We start from the raw sequence: 20,230 nt of genomic DNA, 5'->3' as shown, positions 1-20,230 counted from the left end.
TTGAGAGCAGTGGGGGGGGGGGTCTGGTTCAGTAGAATGCTTGTGTTTAATATTGAGAGCAGTGGGGGGGGTCTGGTTCAGTAGAATGCTTGTGTTTAATATTGAGAGCAGTGGGGGGGGGGCTGGTTCAGTAGAATGCTTGTGTTTAATATTGAGAGCAGTGGGGGGGGGGGTCTGGTTCAGTAGAATGCTTGTGTTTAATATTGAGAGCAGTGGGGGGGGGGGTCTGGTTCAGTAGAATGCTTGTGTTTAATATTGAGAGCAGTGGGGGGGGCTGGTTCAGTAGAATGCTTGTGTTTAATATTGAGAGCAGTGGGGGGGAGTGGTCTGGTTCAGTAGAATGCTTGTGTTTAATATTGAGAGCAGTGGGGGGGGGGGTCTGGTTCAGTAGAATGCTTGTGTTTAATATTGAGAGCAGTGTGGGGGAGTGGTCTGGTTCAGTAGAATGCTTCTGTTTAATATTGAGAGCAGTGGGGGGGGTGGTCTGGTTCAGTAGAATGCTTGTGTTTAATATTGAGAGCAGTGGGGGGGGCTGGTTCAGTAGAATGCTTGTGTTTAATATTGAGAGCAGTGGGGGGGGGGGCTGGTTCAGTAGAATGCTTGTGTTTAATATTGAGAGCAGTGGGGGGGGGGGTCTGGTTCAGTGGAATGCTTGTGTTTAATATTGAGAGCAGTGGGGGGGGGGGTCTGGTTCAGTAGAATGCTTGTGTTTAATATTGAGAGCAGTGGGGGGGGGGGTCTGGTTCAGTGGAATGCTTGTGTTTAATATTGAGAGCAGTGGGGGGGGCTGGTTCAGTAGAATGCTTATGTTTAATATTGAGAGCAGTGGGGGGGCTGGTTCAGTAGAATGCTTGTGTTTAATATTGAGAGCAGTGGGGGGGGGGGTCTGGTTCAGTGGAATGCTTGTGTTTAATATTGAGAGCAGTGGGGGGGGGGGTCTGGTTCAGTAGAATGCTTGTGTTTAATATTGAGAGCAGTGGGGGGGGGGCTGGTTCAGTAGAATGCTTGTGTTTAATATTGAGAGCAGTGGGGGGGGTGGCTGGTTCAGTAGAATGCTTGTGTTTAATATTGAGAGCAGTGGGGGGGGCTGGTTCAGTAGAATGATTATGTTTAATATTGAGAGCAGTGGGGGGGCTGGTTCAGTAGAATGCTTGTGTTTAATATTGAGAGCAGTGGGGGGGGGGGTCTGGTTCAGTGGAATGCTTGTGTTTAATATTGAGAGCAGTGGGGGGGGTCTGGTTCAGTAGAATGCTTGTGTTTAATATTTTTGAAACTTGTGCTTGTTGTTTCAAGAATTGTGCTTCAGCCATTGAAAAAAACTAGTGATCTGGTTGCACTGGTGTAATCTCACACAGAGCCAGAACGTACCCCCTGTGTCATGGTGTGTTGGTGCTTTCTGTTGCTCCAGTGCTGATTTGCTATTTGTCTATAAATCTACCTGAGTTTTAGCTTATGTGACAACGTGATTTTTCAACTCGCCCCCACCTCCTCTACGTTTATACAGACAGAGAGGAGAAGTAGGCGGGGCCAACAGAGTTGAAAGGACATGACTAGAACGAGGGAGGCTGTTCAGTCCTGGCACCTAGGATTCTCCAGACAAGCTCAAGGTAAGACAGAGAACAATGAGAATAGCTCCGTACTGGAGCAACAGAACCCAAAACCACTGGACACTTTTTATAAGGATCAATAACTAAACGGGTTGGACCACGGGTGCCACCACCATAGGGGCCATGCCCCCGCCTACACTTTTCCTACTGGTATGGGGGTGGGGGTCAGTATATGGTTCCCCCCCCTACTTTTACCATGCTTATTTTTTGTCCTACTTGCATGCAGTATGTGTGTATGAGTTCAGTGAATGCTTTATTTACAGTAACATGCAGGAATGCATTTTGTGCAGGTTTGTTCCTGTTGTTCCTCAGCAGAAGCAGTGATACAAGTCTCGGGGGGGGGGCAGCAGATGCTTTACACTGACCTCTTTTCAAGAATGTTGCTAGAGGTAAGCACTACCCTTGTGATTTGCAACTTTATACACAGATCTATTTGTCCAGCATTGTGACCCTCCAACTTTTTTTTGTTTTATCCTTGACGACACCTCTGGCACACAATGTATATACTTTACACATTGTGAAAGGCTCCAGTGCCACTGGGTTGGGTGATCGCTTGCCCTGATCACACCTTGACATGATGTGTCATAGACTCCACAAAGTGCTGGAAGGTGTCTGATGTCGGATGTTTATCAGTTCAGTAATTAATATTTCCCGCAATCAGTGCAGACAAGTAGGCTGAGGACTGTGATGCTGAATGCGGTGTTCAAGTTCATCCCAGATATGCTCAATTGGATAGAGATCCAGGGATTGTGGAGGCCATGGAAGATGCCTGAAGTTTCTGTCATGCTTTTCAGACAATGTGTGGATGGGTGTGTTACCATCTGGATAATAACCATCAAGGTACAACTGCGGCATTATTGACTTGCTAAATTAACTATAGGAGCTTTGTAGTGCTGCTGTGCATCTTTTCTTATCAGATCTAAGTACATATTTATACATCAACAGAAAAAAAAATCCCTAATGACCATTTAATCAAAACCTTTTATTAGCATTCATTACTTAAATGTCAGCATTGGTCTGTATGACTAGGCTTGCTTCAATATTCTGTATATCAGTCATAAAAAAAAAGCAAAACAACAGTAATAACACAACAATAACATATTATCTGAACCAATTAATAAACTTGTTTACAAAATACTATAAACACATTTTTTTTTTTTGCTTTTAAAAGTATGTGTAATACTGCATTCTATTTTATATGTCCATTATTTAAAAAATAAATGCATATTCCATAACTAAGAAACAAAGTTCTGCATTGGAATGATCGAGTACTAAAAAACAAAAACTCCCTAATACTTTAGCATCAGTAACACCGTGTTAGTGGTAACACTAATAGCTCAGACGCAATACCAACTTGAACCAGGAGATGGCATATTTTTACTTAATCTTTTTTTGGCCAAGCTTACTAACTTTAAAGCGAAGTTTGCTTCTGAAAAGACTCCTCAAAGCGTTTTTTTCTCTCTCTCTCTCTGAAGTGTGGCTGGGAAGCATATTAGGCTTTAGGCACTTTGGTGAAACTTTGTGGATTGCCCCCCCCCCGGGCACGATAGCCCTTGGGGAGTCTTTTCAGAAGCTTATTTTTTGTTAGTAAGCAGATGACATAATAAGTAAATAAACTTCTGTGCATTGCCAGCAAAACAAAAGGCAACTTGATCGAAAGTGGATGGCGCCAGCTCTTCTGTAAAGACGCTTAAGCTGATCTAGCCTGTGTTACACATATCTATGGCAGGCAACAAGAACCAAAGCCTCAGATGACAGCATTGTCACAGTTTGAGCAAGAGGAACAAGACCACGCAGGAGGATAGCAGGCACCACAGAACGATAAAGGGACAGTGAAAATGCAAAACTGCTTTTTCTTTAAGAAAATGTAAAAAAGACATGATCCCTTTCAGGTATAGTCCCCTTCGCGGTGCAGTGTGTGTCATACTGGAATTCAGCAACAAGCTGGCAAATGCATTTGGCTACCCGCTCGCCTTTGTATAAAAACATTCTGTGAACTTTATACCCACACAGACAGATCATATATTTTCAATCATTTATCTCTGTATTAAGTATATATGGGTCAAGCACAGGGGGGCTAAATAATATGGAGCTTATTATGCAGTAAATTACACTTCAATCAAGACAACTCTTGCACTTTTGTTAGTGACAGAAAAGAAAGCGTTGAAGTGGCGGCACAATTTCTCAGTTAGAACAAATGACCAAGGAAGTGCAACGCTGTCTGAAAGCACGTCTTGCAAACAGAGCTATCTTTTACCCTAGCGTAGTACCAGCTATCGTGTTTTAAAATGAAAAAAAAAACATGCTTTGTAAAATAGGTGTTTCTTTCAAAACTGCACCTTAGAGATGAATGCCTCGTTTCTATTGCCTGGCGTTACAGGATCCAGCTGCCCGCGACTTCACACTCTTATTGTTCAATTTAATAAAGTCCTCTGCTTTTGGTGAAAATAATAAAGCTTAAAGAAAACGTCATATGCGTGCTTTACCTACATGAAAGAAAAGCAGGCACAATGGTAGCGACTCCCCTGTCGGTTTCTTCTCTATACGCACTTCCTTTGCAGCCAGTTTGGCTACATCGAGTATGAAACACAAAATCTGACCAGATAGCCGCTCAGCCGCCAAGCAATATCTAAATATATTATAGTATGAAGGGAAAAAAAAAGTTTTGAAATTAATCATATGTTTTCCCAAAGATATAATTAAAATACATTTTGTTTCCAAATGGGTAGATTTTGTATTAAAAAAAAAAGCTACTAACAAACAATTATATCTACATAAGTGCAAAATATATTTGTGTTTATACAGTGTGTCAAAAGATACATTTATTAAAAGGGATGATTTTGGGAGGTTAATTTGACTCTTCTTTTTCACTCGCTCAAACTCACACACCTATTAGCTTTCCATTTAAATATCTTCCTATCCCTGAACATACCACTGAAGAATTCAGACAAACTATCACCTATGTTTTGGATGTATTCAGTTATTTTTAGACTTTAAAAGCTTTGTTCCAAGTTCAGTTATAAGAATCATACAGCATAGCTATGACCAAATGTTTTGCAGCACAGTATAGAATTATATAAACGATGTCTGTCTAAAATTTCAGGTGATGCTAATATTTTAGTAAGCTGCAGGTGTAGTAGCGGCACAAATCCACTAGATGGAGCGCTCATTTTTTCATCGTCCTGCAAGTACAGTGGTTGTTCCCCGAAATTTTATCCATGATTCAACTTATGGAGGGTTGTGGGATAGCCAACTGGCTGGAGGTCAAAGGTTGATCAGGATCATAGTTCCATAGAAGGTAAAATAGTCCTTTTCTAGTCCTTTTATTTGCCATTAAAGGGGTGCATTATACCATCTCCATTTCCTTAGTATTAGATTTCTTGTTTAATATCCTATTGTGTGTGTTCTGCACCAGCTTCTATTGTTGTTTAACTGAGATCATTATTTGCTTTGCTTTATTCCCCACGGACAGCCTTCATTAACCTTTTCAGAAGCAGTTTCTGCTGCAATAGTTAGTAAGCCTGGACCAATGATCTGAGGAGAAAAGCAACAGAGAAGCAGACAGGCCACACACAAGCAGGTGGGAAAACCAAATAGTACAAAAATGTACAAGGATCACTTTCATGAACAAATCCCATTATTCTTTATATAAAAAGCAAAGCTGATAAAATTTGTTCTAAGAAATAAAGAGGATCCCAGTTGTTCTTATCGTCGACAGGATTCATCTGTTGGAAGAAAAAGAGACTTTAAAACAGCGCAGTGCGCCGAACACAGCTGCAGTGCAAACACAAGCCAGTGTCCTAACTGTACATTCATCTGAGGATCTTAGAAATAAAAGCCATGATCGATTGAAGCACGTCCAAAGCACAGACGGGATTTTAAACAGTTTGAACCTTTTTGGTTAAACGGGCCAGACCAAGGAGTTCTTAAAGAACCACACGAGAGAGAATGATCATTTACAGAAACAAAGACTGCAACTTAAACTAAAGTCACTAAATCTAATTAGCTGACTGAGCAGCAGCTAAGATGTTGAAAAGGGAGAGACACAGATAGCTATAAGGGTATATGAGGCAGAGACAGTGCGCTGGTGCTCATGAAACACGCTTGAACACGATGTCAGTGTAACTGAGTTGCCACTGTTCTTGCTGCTGAAGACTAGCAATTAGGGGTGTGCTGGAATCCGTATTTTCTGAGTAATTACCTTTAAGGATTTAAGTGGCAGGTATTAAATGAATCAAAACACACATTCATTTATTAATGTATTGATTTCAAAACAAGGAAAACAGGCCTTACCTCACCTTTACAGATCAGCAGCCATGAATGACAATAAACTACTGCTTTAAAAGCCGATTGGAAGCGATTTTTCCTCTGCTCTGGGGAGCTGACTTGGAAAATATATGTTGTAAAACTAGCACAGCAACTGATTCATCACGCAAACAAAACCTGTTGTAAACTCTTTGAGATACTGCTGTGGAAACTGGCTGAAGTTTAACCAGAGATAACGCCTTGCAAGGACTACAATCCCACAATGCACTGCAGAGACAACGCCTTGCAAGGACTGCAATCCCACAATGCACTGCAGAGACAACGCCTTGCCAGGACTGGACTGCAATCAATCCACAATGCACTGCAGAGACAACGCCTTGCAAGGACTGCAATCCCACAATGCACTGCAGAGACAACGCCTTGCAAGGACTGCAATCCCACAATGCACTGCAGAGACAACGCCTTGCCAGGACTGCAATCCCACAATGCACTGCAGAGACAACGCCTTGCAAGGACTGCAATCCCACAATGCACTGCAGAGACACAGAGACGCCTTGCAAGGACTGCAATCCCACAATGCACTGCAGAGACAACGCCTTGCAAGGACTGCAATCCCACAATGCACTGCAGAGACAACGCCTTGCAAGGACTGCAATCCCACAATGCACTGCAGAGACAACGCCTTGCCAGGACTGCAATCCCACAATGCACTGCAGAGACAACTCCTTGCCAGGACTGCAATCCCACAATGCACTGCAGAGATAACGCATTGCTAAGAAAATTAAGTAAAAAAAAAACAACGATCTCATATAAAAAGCACAAAAGAAACACAAATAATCGCTTATACAATAGAAATGAGTTCTAGTTCGCTTGATCCCAACAGATTCTGTATTAATAACACTATCAGATTGTTATTGATTCATATGCAATGATTGTGCAAACAAGGGAAACCGAGAAATTAAACACAATGTATTGCATCTAATTATATCAAACAACTTTCTTAAAGGCAATTACTTGGAAAATATGTGTTCCAACACCCCCTTACTAGAAATTACCTGTGTTTTCAGACCCACTGAGAGGCTTGAATGGGACAGTCCACTTCTAAATCAAAAGGGGGGGGCCATTGTGTTCCCAGCTTTTGAGGGGTGACTCACCGACAAGGAGTGGCTTAACCCGACCAGTGGGTGACCCCGGAATGACCCTGTGGGTGAACATGACCGTCTCCTCCTCCTCTTCTTCCTCGGCCGAGGGCGGGCCGGGGGGCGGGGCCTCGGGCTCGTCGTCCAGTCCCAGCTCAGCCAGCAGAGAGCTCTCCGACGGGTACTCGAACGTGGTCTCCAGCTGGGTGTCGCTGAACGAGATCCGCAGCTGAGAGAAGAGTACAGATCAAGTCAAAAAGAGAGGTTTTTGTGCAAACCCAGACTTCCACCTTCATCCCTCTTATTAGAGCCAAGTACACACTCTGCCAATTTATTAGGACCAGTCTGTCTACCCAACGTGATTTGGCGCCTCCCAGGGGTGGGTCATGTTCTCCTGGTATACCCTGGGTTCCTTGATTACTCTGGAAGCCTGATCAAACAGTTTACTTGAGCATCAGATCACCTGACAACGCTGGGCTCTGATGGCGATGGTGCTTTCCAGACAATAACGCACCCCTCCACCAAGGCAGCACTGCTTTGACGAACTTCATTTCTGCCGTCCTCTCTGCACCTAACGTGTGAAATATTACTGACTGAACGGATCCCACAAGACACCAACACCTTGTGCAGTCTACGCCACATGGTTTTAGAACTGTGATCTGGGCAAACACTGATCCCCCTCGAGCTACACTTTCTCTCTCTGAAGCAGCAAAAACCATCTGAGGGACTGCATTTGCTCCTCGACACAACACATCAACATTTCACAGTTCAACAGCAACCACCTTAAGTGCAGACTAGGTTTCAGGCCACTGCATGGAACACCACGGGAGACTTGAGGTTTGATACAGCAACTCAAACTAGGTTTCCCAGTCTCCTGGAACCAGGTTTCAATGGCTTTGTGTGTGCTGAGCTTAACAGCCAGTCATCTATGTTAAATATGTCTATGGTTGATAAACAGAACTGAATTGCAGCTCATAACAGGTGGACACAAGACTATATATTAATGTACAGCTATTGCCAAAGTTTTGACTAAAAATTAACTGATTTTTGCTTCATAAAGTCGAACGAAACCTGATGAATAAAGTTACATTGACTAGCTGCTTTGTAGTATACTTAATTTAAAACTGACATTTTGAAATCTAACATGAAACACTGTGCTAGTATTATAGCTGCCAGTAGACTTTTGCGATATCATTTTATAGTTTATTTCATTACATTATGTTAAATAAAATATACATTTTTTATTTTGTCGTCATTACATGTCAGTCCTATAATTCTAGATGATGTCAAACTTTTGTCCATAGCGGTATATGAAATGTCACAAACATTCAAGAGCAAGCCAGGTCAAACTGAAAACCTTGTCCTAATCACACATCCTAATGTCCAGGATGTCAGTGTGTTGCTTAACAAGGTGATTGCTGTGCAGTAATTAGCGCTGTTGAAACAAGGATTAATCCAGCCCCAATACCAGTTTAGGGTTTTGCTCACAGTAGGGTTCAGATTGAGCAGGATTTGATTCAGTAATTCAGACATCCAAGAGAAACGACTGAGCCAGAAACACAGGGGGGTTGTGGGATAGCAGATGTCAATTACCCTGGACAAGGAGATCCTCTGTTTAGAAATAAGCTAGTTGTTTTACTTTAAATTTAAAATAATAATAATAATAATAATATAATAATAATAATAATAATAATAATAATAATAATAGAGGCTACAAAATGGATAAGTGGGTAAATCCGAGCATGCATGAGAAAACACCTTTCTAGGCAAAATGTTTCCTTGTCTATGCTGGATGTTTCTGTGTTTCCAGAAACAAAGAGACATGATTCCCGGAGTAGACCAGGGTTCTACTTTGAGAAAGGTTTAGCCAATCAGGAGAGACGGTGCACATGAGTCATCGATCATGTGACTGTGCAAGATGGTGACTTCTACAGAAGATGACATGGTTTGGAATCCTGCTACAATCAATCGTTTTTATTGATCTGCACCCTGGCGCATTGTCGTGTCATTTTGGTTTATTCGTGATCCTACAAGCCTCGGCAGATCCTTAAAAGTGTCTGGCTCCATACCAACAAAACTGTAATAACTTAAGCCACTTATAAGAACATCTCACCTGAGAAACAGGGCACCAGTAACTTGCTCAGGGTCACACAGTGAGTCAGTGGCTGAGCTGGGATTTGAACCAGTGACCTCCTGATTATAAGGCACTTTCTTTAACCACTGGAGCACACTGCCTCATATGGCTTGCACCTCTAGGATTCACTCCCCTGTCCACACGACTGTTCCCGTGCTTTTTCCCCTTGTTTTACAAAGTTTTAGTGCGATTAAAAGTGCAGTAAGGCTTTCCTTCCCCGACAATGTTTCTTGAAATATTTGAAGTACATGTTTCCACGTGTATGCTGGGTTTTACCCAATAATAATCACAGAGTGAGAGAAAACAGTAACACTGAGGGACAACAGCTCTGAGTCTATGTCTACTCACAAATTGATGATTTGAGGTGCCACGAAGAACCATCGTGATTTCTCTGTATCCCACATGTAATTAACTATTCACTTAAGTGTCACTGCAGCGGGGAGCTCTGAACGTGAGGTAACGCTGAGGCAAGCAAACAAACACTCTGGAACACCCACAGGAGTAAGAAATCGAGAATACAATCTTTTTCTCCACAGAAATACAGGGGACTTATAAATAAATATGAGCACGTATTCACAATAGCTCCTGAGTTGTTTTTAAAGAGGTTTATTTGTATTTTTGTGACTGTTAAACTCTGATTGTACAAGAGATGTGCTGTTTCAACATGCTGTATATTCCATGCATGCGCACAGGAGAAGACAATGCACTGGAATTGACAAAACAGCTTTACAGTGTATTGGTTGGTTTGTCTTTCATGATTCTGTAATAAAATTCTCAACGTATTATATTCATTACATTTTTCTAGACCATTATTTAAAAAGCCAAATGTATTTTATTAATTAAAAATAAAATAAAAAAAATATTTTACAAAAGAAATCTGGTCATTTAGTCTCATACATTTTGCCTTCAGGTGATCAGGTGTTTAAAAAGAGCGACCGTATCTCTTTTATCAGGGATCTGTATTTTAAAATGATCCCTATACTATAGAAACTCAGATCAGGAAAAGGTTAAAAAAAAAAAAAAAGGCATTCCAGTATTCTGGAGGGGAAGTCTGTAACCATGGCAACTAAACTTTTGCTAGGACAGATGTTCTTGCTCTGCATGCGGAAAGTGTTAATCTCACCAAGAAACGCAGATCTTAAAACGGATTCATTCATTTATCTGTTATGAATTGGGCAGCAGCTAAAGCAGGACTGGGGATCTGGAAATTGTGATCTGCTGAGATCTCACGAAAATAAGCGTGCCCCTACACCTGACTTGGAAGAATGAAGAACACCAAGGAAACAGCACTGAGTGAATCTGTAGTCACATTTAGAACATAAGAACACAAGACAATTTTACAAGAAGAGGCCAGCTGGCCCATCAATCCCAGCAGCTGTCTGGTCTCTTAAAGGAGACCAGTAAATTAATAAGGTATCGAATTCCATCCCCTCACCACTCTCTGTGTCTCCCACCCTCTGTCCTAAGTCTGCTTCATTTCAATTTGTGTTCTCCGGTCCTGGTTTCTGTCCTGCGTTTAAAGTGGCCAGGGCGAACTTTGTCAACTCCTTTGATTTTAAAGAGTTCAATCAAGCCAGCCCTAATTCTTCTTTGTTTCAGGCTGAATAGATTTAATTGCGCTAACCTATTTAACATGTCCCTGGTACACTGTCTGTCTGCAGCTTTTAATAATAGTGAGTTAACAGCTACCCAAAGGAATTATATTGTAGCGTATTATTATTTTGTGGGACACTGCCTCCCTCCCTGTCTGCCTGCCTGCCTGTATTTTGAATGACACTAAACAGATTCAAGTCCCATAAGGAATTCAAATCCATCTGCTCTAGAAGTCTGCTTGTTTCCTGTTTGCACAGGCACATGAGTATTTAGCCACTGGAAACACCAAAGGCTGTTCAGGGGTCAGGCTGGTACCTGGTTCCTATTGTGCTGTGATTGAGGCTCCAGTTACCAAGCTTGGCTAGCTTATAGAAGAGATTATCTCACAAACACACACGTCTACAACAATTGCATTTCCAGTGCAGCGCTTGAACGGGCTGTCTCTGTTTAACCCTGCAGTGCCCGTGCATTTTTTAAATGAGCAAATGTACTTCATTTACGATACTAGATTCCGTGTCTTGTACAACACACTCCCCACCCTGTCCTGCAACACAGAATGCACTGGATATGAGGCAGATTTGAAAATAATACCAAGCATTGTATCAGATACAGAAATGGACACTGAAGGGTTAAACAACCAGCCCTGCCTGAAACCCAGCTCCAGTTACAGGCAGGTTTTGTGCTAACCTGCCAGCTCACCAGACTATTGCGCAAATATGTTTCAAAATGTAAATGAGGGCTAACCATAGTTTTAAGGGGCATGGGAATATGGGAGGTTTGCCTACAAGCGAACAGCCAGAATGAAATGTGTGTTGCGTCACCTTTAATGGCTCTAGCACAGGATTAGGGCAGAAAGGAACTTGTCTATTGCTGTTTTGTTTTTTGTGCATCAGATCCTGTAGTATGTAGGATGGCCCACGTGTGTAATGTTGCTCAATTCAAGGTTCATTTTTCCTTTGGTATGTTGCTTAACATTAAGAGAACTGATCAGTATCACGTTACAGGCAGGTAGATGTGTTCCTGTTCTAGTGTTTAGCACTAGTTTTGTTGAGCATGTTGAGATATACTAAACGAACAATACCGACCCATTTAAACAAGGCTAGTTTTGTTCGGATTACATGCTGAATAAACCTTCTTCAACAGCTTCTGCTTTCAGATTTTTACTTACAAGCGAACTTCCTCTTTTCTTGTAAATTCCCCTTAGCAACACAAGTCACTTTTGGTGTGATGCCACACAGGAAGTAGAGGCAGTAAAACAGGAAGTGAGCAGAGCTGAGTACATCATTTTTGCAGCTGGGAGGGAGGACGACATTCTAAGGAACTGTGTTAATAACAGTTATAAAAATTTACTCTAGTGACCCTAAACTGCAGTTACAATGTATCAAACACAGTACAGTCTAGTGATCTTAAACTGCAGTTACAATGTAATTCTGTATATAATCCAGTGTTCTTATACTGCAGTTACAATGTATTAAATACAGCATAGTCTAGAAGTCTTAAACAACAGTTACAGTGCAATTCTAGTATAGTCTATGGAGATTAAACTTCTGTTACAATGTAATTCTGGCACAGTAAAATCTTAAGATCTTAAAAGGACCCTTAAAATGCTGTATAGTATGACATTTCAGGGTTTAAAGGGTTAACTAAACCTGGGATTCCCTTTATTTAGCAGAAGTTATTGGTGGTATCCGATTGTGGAGATGGAGGTGTCTGTCTGTCTGGTCAGACAGCTGCTTGTTTGTCACAATAGCGTATCTTGTGAACACAAGCAGTTATTCCACATTCCATAAATCAGCCACTATATACTTCACCATAGTAACACCTCATTTGCTTACATAGTGGTATCTTGAATACCACTTATCCGAATTCCATTAAACTATCCAGGGACATTTCTTATTCTATATAACATTCTGTGCATATATTTTTTCTTCATAATGAGCGTCTTTGTCGTACTGATCGCTCTAGTTTAGAATCTGCAGTTGGGGCGGGGGTTTGTGACCACAATGCAATGCTCCAACAGTAACCTCCTTCTTTATTTAAAGAAGTATGGGGTTTTAGTTACAGTGGTTTGTACGGTTTCCTGTCTACAAAAATCTGTTTGTCTGGCTTGTGCAAACGTAGGAGTTGCACATGTACAAGTGCAGCAAAAATATCTGAACATCATAACAGAGTTCTGGTAATCCACAGCTCTTTACAGCAAGACCTGGACAGATTTACTACAGCTTTCACACACACACACACATATATATATAAAACAGGCTTCACATTAATCGAATTGCCTACACTTTGTAATTAGAATTGATTTCTCTGTTACCGCTAGTACAGTTATCCCTGAGCCATTGCAATAGATTCTTCACTGTGACTGCCTGCTGTACTGACTGATTACTAATGTTGAGCAAGAGGCTGTATGACCTAGATGTGGTTGCGATCAAAACTAAAACAGCAAGTTTGCTACAGAACCACACTGCTGAATTTAGTGTAAAGAGAGGCAGGTGCTGCATGATGGCAATGATTTAGATTTAGAGCCCCAAATGAGTCCATCTCAATATTTTTCTTGTTCATGCCCCTTACTGTTTTGTGGTGTTTTCAACTAGCCCGGTTGGGTGCCTGGTGCTTAGGATTCTCCAGACAAGCTCAAAGCAGCTTACATCCACAGAAAGGCAGATTTGAACTCAATGTTGGAGCAAGGGAACCCAGACCCACTCGGGAAAACGGCACAAAAAAAGTCAGGGAATTGGAAAAAAGCAATTGAAATTACTTTTGAAACTATTCACAGATACTTTTTTTTGTTGTCTTGCTTAATAGAAAAAAGAGGATATTTGGCTCCATGACATGCCAGTGAAAACGACTCCTCAATATCAAGCTCCCTTGTTCACAGCCCCGTTCTGTTCTTATTGTCGGCAGTGTAAAGTCAAGGTCAGTATTAACTCCACCTGTGTATTGAACAGAGCTTGATTTGTAATGAATTGCAATTACAATGTAATTCAAATTGTAGCTGTAGTTAAACCTGGGCACAGCTGCAAAATGCTGTAATTGTAATTGAATTGTAATTGTTAATCAATTACACACCATTCATTCACAGTTCCACATGGTGTTTCACACTGAGCGAACATTCTCCTCGTATTTTCAATCGTTTTAGTGACCCCATTTGCTTGATAAAACGTTCTGTAGTATGCTTGAGTATTTGTACCTGTGATTACTGCTTGGAAGAATGAACACAGTAAATTAAGTAAGTATTTACTTTTCAGTGTAATTGTAATTATAATTATGATTACTGCAGCATATTTGTAACTGTAATTGAAAAGAATAGCAACAAGACAAACATGCTGTGAAACTACCAAGCCCTCTGAAAACTTTTGAGTTGGAAACTGAAAGCTTGTTTGGGAAAAAAAAACTACAATAAATATTATTATTAAGGCCACATTCTCTGGTCCGCTGCCTGGCCCTAACGGGGAGTTTTCACTGTGCTGAAACAATCAGCTCCTATATACAATATAATTCAGGTCTTCCTGGAAATGCTTCTCTCATCAACAGGATATTCACAATAACTGCTGTTATTCAAACCAACTGGCTTCCAGACTGCAGCCCAGCACTTCCTCCAACCCATCGGCTTCCATTGAATTTGATGAGGTGGTATGGGATCATGTACACTAATGGATGTGCAGCTGCAATGACTGCTCCCTTTGTAACTGTGGTTTTCTATTGAGATGTGTGTTAGCTCACTTCCAGTTGGCCCAGTTGCAGAACCCTAGTGGTTATTTGCAAGTACCCAATGGCTGATGTAAACTGAAACTGCATAAGATTTCTGCAAAACACACATATTACAGAAATGAAACAGTGGGGCTTTAAACTCACACTGACCTGGTAAATAGATGGCCTGGTAAATCTTCTCTCAGTGAACTAATAGGAGGTGTTCACACAGATGTAAGGGAAGAACAATTGATTTAACGTAAACTCTTGATCGTTTCAACAGTACACCCTGCAACAGATAAGCAATTTGAGGACGATATAGTCCAACAGCCACTCACCTTTTTCCGATCCGTGTCACCTTTCGTCAGACAGGACCTGTCTAATGACAAATAGCCTCCAATGACTTGTATCTCCTCCGCTGTGGGGTACCGCTTCTTACTTTCCACCCCTTCTGCAACACCCCCGTTCTCCACAGCTGCTGCCCCGACAGTAGGGGGTGCTGTTTTACCAACTCCAGCACTGTTGGCACTGCCTGCCATTTTCCTTGGATTAATAGTAATGGTATTGCCCCTTCTCTGCATCGCGGGGGCGGTAGACAGTTTGATCGCAGGCTCTGGGGTTGTTACAGCCACTTTAGGTGAGAATGTAGTGGCCCCGGTCCTTGTGTGCCCCCTGCCTAAATTCCTGAAGGGTGCACATTCCTTTGGTCCTTGAGAACTGAGCTGTAAGGAGTGCCCCTGTGCCCCTTCTGGCCGGCCGCAGAGAGACGCCCCTGAAGGCAGAGCAGCACCAGCAGAAGCGGTGGGTCTGACAGTGGAAGGAGAGCGGCTGCTTTCTTGTTGGAAACCAGCTGTAGGATCCGGAACAGAGGCAGCTCCTGGGAGAGGGTTTTTAGTCCGAGCGACCACCGGCTTCAGATTATAAATGCGACTCATGTTGCTGTCAGTTGTCCCTTGTGATCCTAAAAGGGTGTTTGGATCCTTTGCGGAAGAAGTTGTGTCATCGCGGGGCTGGGGAGCAGCGGCTGCAGGAGGACGTCTCTCTCTCTTACCGGCCTCTTCCACATTATCAGCCCAAACCGCTGTAGGAGAAGCAGCAGGGCTCGCCTCAGATAAAGCTTGCAGCGGTTCTGAAGGAAGGTAGGGGAAGGAAACCGACGAGCTCGGCAGCTGATGAGGGACGCCCATTTCCTGTATGAAAGAGTAGGCGGTCGCCACGGCAGCAGTCTCCACAGCAGCCTCCGCCCCTTCTTTCCCTGCCTCTTGCTTTTGTTGTGGCATGGAGTCAAAAGCGTGGCAGGCAGAGGAAGGAGGGGGGCATGGGGGCTGGGGGGAGGAGGAGGAGACAGGCTGGTGGGTGTCCTCTGAATGGGGAATCTGCTTTAGGCGCTGGCTTAGTTTTTGATGGAAGTCTCTTTGGATTTCTTCTTCTTCTTCTTCTTCTTCTTCTTCTTCTTCTTTTTCTGGAGGTCGTTTGGGGATCACCACAAAAGAGTTACGGGATTGCACTCGTAGGTTCGCTAGGGCCAGAGCTTGGACATCACCTTCTGGGATTTGGGAGAAATCCGGGCTGGGAGCAGGCTTGATTTGGAAAGCCCCCCAGTCACTCGCTTGCTCTGAAGCTGCGCAGCCTCCAAGGACAGAAAGATTAGGCAAGATGGGCTCTGAAACCTCGTCACTGGCACCTTGCCTTAGAACAGTGTTGGGAATGGGATTTAATTCCTCCGCTGGGATGACCACATCATCAATGGGAGGGTATTGCCTGGGAATTACAGTGGTTCTTACTTTACTGACTTCATTCTGGGATTGTACATGCAACTCACTGTGCTTGTGCTGGCTGTTAATAGAGCTACTGGAGTTACTGCTGCTGCTGCTGCTGGTGCTGCTGCTGCTGCTGCTGCTGCTGGGGTAGCTTAGAGATCTCCCAGGGGGCTCATGTCTCTTTGTGTCACATGATGTGGTTTCAAACTGACTCCGATAACCAGTCACCACTGTGCGATGTGGAGCTCTGTCTAAGGCAGCAACCTGGGGCAAGGTCTTAGAACCACCAGGAGGGTTAGCGGACGACTCTTCCCCTTTTCCGTCCGCCTTTGTCGCTTCCCATGAAGAAGATGGAAGAAAGCTGTGTGGTGGTTGGTGTTTCTGAGTGTCCATGAGGATGTTTTCAGTGCTCCTGGAACGCATCGGCTGGCTTGGGTTCCACTCCTGCCCTCCAAACTTGCTTAAAAGCTGGCTGACCCTCCCTTGCTCTTTGCCCCCTTCCTCCGGTAAGAGTTCACCATCGACGAGGGTATTGAGATCTCCCACACTGCGGCTCAGAGGGGGCTTGACAGTCAGGATCTCAAAGGCGTGGTTTTCTGTCACGCAACTCCCCCCCGCGTTCCGACTGCTCCAGAGCCTGTCTGCATCCCGAGATCTCAACACCTGATCAGGAAGCGGTCTGCCGACAACGGGAGCGTCCTCGGATTCGATAATGATGATGTTTTCCGCTCGGATTGTCCTGACACAGGGAATAATGTGGCCGTAAATATCGCCGATCTGTTTGACCCTGCAGCTGGTTACATCGTCGTGCTTTGTGGGACCGGGCTGCTCCAGCAGCGGCTGACTCTTCTGGTTTCTCTGCAGTTTGATAAAGGGATTCTGGTGAACGGGGGCAATTGTCTCCCTCAAAACTGCACAGTCTTCCTCCTTGTGCTCCTCAGCTTTATTCTGCTCTAAGTTTCTTCGGGAGGTTTCCGGGGGATGAAGGACACAGTTTGTTGTGTTGACCTCGGGTTCAGAGGCGCCGGCGCTGGCATTGCCCCCTGACAATGCCCCCTGCTTGGCTTTGCGTCGCTCGATTATCTCCCTCTTCCAGGCTGGCATGTTGGCCAGCCGCTCCTCCTGTTCTATCTCTCGTTGACGGCTCGTCTCCTCCTCCTTCCTCTTTCTCTCCAGTAGCTGGACCTTCCATTCTGGTAAGGGGGCCGAAGTCATTTTAAGGGAGTTGATGAAGGCAGGTAGTTGTTGCTGGTGTTACTGGATGTATTGCTTGCGTTTTGGTGGAGGGGTATAGGGATTACCAGTCTGAGAAAAAGAAAAGCAGATAAATACACTCACTTCAAGGGATATAAATGCTGATACTATACAGAGGTGATTTGCAAAATAGCGATCAGAGCACAGGAGAAGTTAACTATGTCTGCTTCCTTCAGCTTTATGTTGCATTTATCAATGACAGACAACTAGAACTGAAGAGCAGCTAGCTCATGAACTCACAGACAAAGCACACGATTTCACCACAGATTTCAGCAAGACACAATATTTGAATAATTGCCCCTTCCCACCCACCCCCCAAAAATGTCTTGGTTCAAAAGCAGCATCAATAATATTGTATTTCATTCTCCAGACCATTTCTGTGGTGTGACAGTATTGACGGTTTTGAACTAAAGGAGTTAATGATTCAAAATGCTCTCTCACTGGAAAACAGAACGGGAACTTCCAGGCAGCACATTTTGAATCTCAAAACAGAACAAATGCAAAAAAAACCCCAAAGCGCAACAAACCCCGCACATGCTTTCACTTCTACAAAAATTAATATTCTCTCAATGCAAATTGAACCTCAAAAACGTAACGGGATGTTGCACACGTGTGTTTCTACATATACGCATTGTCACTGGTCAAGTAACTTACACGAGGCAAAGACTGGGTGCAGAACTAGTGTGAGTTTTTAAGGAGTAACATTTTTGTGGGGGGCGCTTGAGAAATAAAACGTAAAAAAAAACGAAGAAAAGGGTATTATGATCTAATGCAACCAACAGCCATAATCTCGTGACCATATAGTATATAATGCCTGGGTCAGTTAGCTATTAGTAAGTGCTAGACCTTTCCAGAGCCCCACTGAGGGGGGTAGCCACTTGACAACGCGTTACTGACCCCCAAACGGTACTGAGAGTTACGAAAGATTTTCACTATGGGCGTTGTCTTTTTAGGAACTGCCTTTATAATAAAGGAACCAAACACGTACCGAGTACATGAAACAACTGCAGCTGAATTTACAGTTTTAATTAAAAATAAATAAATAAATAGGTCTTTAAAAAAAAAAAAAAAAAAAGCCGGATAATTTACCGAGGGTGTGGTGATAGACATTAAAACACAACGTGATACAACTAGATTTTTCTATTGATAGACTGTATTATAATGCAATCTTTTTTTTTGTTTTTACATGATTGTGTAAGCTATATATCACGCCTATATATCCTTAAGAATTCCTATGCAGTAGGGGCCTATGCTATTCACTTAAGACGCAGTTTGCGGTATTTTGCTGTATGAACCCTCTGAAAATGTGTGAGAATACAACTCTATGAAAAGGGCATTGCATAAACAGCGCTGGAATTGACGTCACTGATGCGTATCGCTTACCACTGTGACACGCAAGCCTGGGTCATTCCTGTCAAACATTTTAACGACTTACCCTCAAAAAACGTTGATCGCATCCAACAGCCAGATGACACAGTAAAGCACTCCAGAATTAGGTGTAAAGTACACAGAGTTATTTGAGGTGTTGGCGTGTCTGGCAGTCAGATATTACGGGTATATACCACCACTACATAAACAAACGATTTCCATACCCCACACCCTGTCGCTACATTCCTCTTATGATGGTACAATTTCACCGTTTACTTCACTGTACCTCAGTCGGCTTTCTTGTTCGTGTCGTTGTGCTTCAGAATTAAAAAGAAATACGTAGGCTAATTTCTTTACTGTAATCCTCGTTCCAAGACGATCTGTTTTTCACCAAGCAATTCAAACCTGCTTCACAATGAGAATTTGAAGGAAACTCCTTTTTTTATATATAAAAAGCAAATATAAAAACATATCTGATTGTCAAAGACTCGGGTTTCTAATCTAAAGGCGTCCAGTCAGTCAGGATTCTGTGTTAAACGAAGGGTGCGGACAGGCAGGCAGACATTACACGCCCCAAAATAAAATATTTTAAAGGGCATTGAACAACGAAATCCAAATGGTCCAATTTAAAAAAAAAAAAAAAGCATTTGTATCCACGAATCGGTGCCAGTAATATGTCCCGCTGTTTATGAAAAATTATAAAAAATAAGATTTTTTGAGGGGTACGTTCATTTTCAAAGACTGAACCACGGTGCGTAAAAGATTTTTGGATTTCAGTCAGAAATTGTAACGGCGTTGTAAGCACGGTGTCGTGGTTCAATGCAGTTATAGTCTTGAGCGAGTATCAATGATGTTGCTCCCTTGAAAAATCAAAGATGACTAACCAAATGTTTCTCTTTGTTTCCGTTATTTTCAACTCAAGACGCGTCTCGTTGCGACATGTCCGTTTTCTGTTTCACTCGCTTGGTTCTTTTACTGATAGCGAGAAGAAGAAAAACAAAAAACGAACTGGAAAAAAAAAAAAAAAAAAAAAAAAACTCCACAACACGATTTTTCTATTCAGCTGTCTGACTGCAACCACATTTTTGATTTGTCAAAGAGTCAGCTAGCTCTTTTGGGAACAAGGAGGTGCAAAAGTCAAAGCGAGTTGTCTTCTTACATATAAAAAGAGAGATAATTAATTTTTTAACACAGTTAAGATTTGACGTAAGAAAATGCGTTGTAAAAAAATAACGAAAAACAAAGACTTGTTCGAGTTAAAAAAAAAAAAAAAAAAAAAAAAAAAAAAAAAAAAAGTCTCTTTACAGCATTAAGATATACGAAAAAAAGGCTTTGTCAAAAAAAAAAAAAAAAAAAAAAAAAAAAAAAGTCGAAATTTCGGATTTCCCAAAAACGAAACTCTAAAATCGGCAATGTCAA

The 20,230-nt window shown here is 42.5% G+C and overlaps 1 protein-coding gene across 2 annotated transcripts; it reads right to left on the bottom strand.

Moving 5' to 3' along the window:
• Positions 1-2,570: 2,570 nt before the first annotated feature.
• On the bottom strand, positions 2,571-19,924 carry LOC121304282 (taperin-like). 2 transcript variants are annotated; one of them, XM_041235320.1, is made up of 4 exons: positions 18,879-19,924; positions 14,768-17,494; positions 7,028-7,241; positions 2,571-5,332 (listed from the first exon to the last, which is right to left on the bottom strand). In XM_041235320.1, the coding sequence occupies exons 2-4, from the start codon at positions 17,402-17,404 to the stop codon at positions 5,313-5,315; spliced, it is 2,871 nt and encodes a 956-aa protein (XP_041091254.1). In that variant the 5' UTR covers positions 17,405-17,494; positions 18,879-19,924; the 3' UTR covers positions 2,571-5,312. The 2 variants fall into 2 exon arrangements, with proteins under 2 accessions (XP_041091254.1, XP_041091255.1); XM_041235321.1 differs by having other exon boundaries at positions 19,098-19,924.
• Positions 19,925-20,230: the final 306 nt, after the last annotated feature.

The sequence above is a fragment of the Polyodon spathula genome, chromosome 37, assembly GCF_017654505.1.
Source record: "Polyodon spathula isolate WHYD16114869_AA chromosome 37, ASM1765450v1, whole genome shotgun sequence".
Lineage (NCBI taxonomy): Eukaryota > Metazoa > Chordata > Actinopteri > Acipenseriformes > Polyodontidae > Polyodon > Polyodon spathula.
The sequence above is the reverse complement of the archived record's forward strand: the minus strand, read 5'-3'. Positions and strand labels throughout refer to the sequence as shown.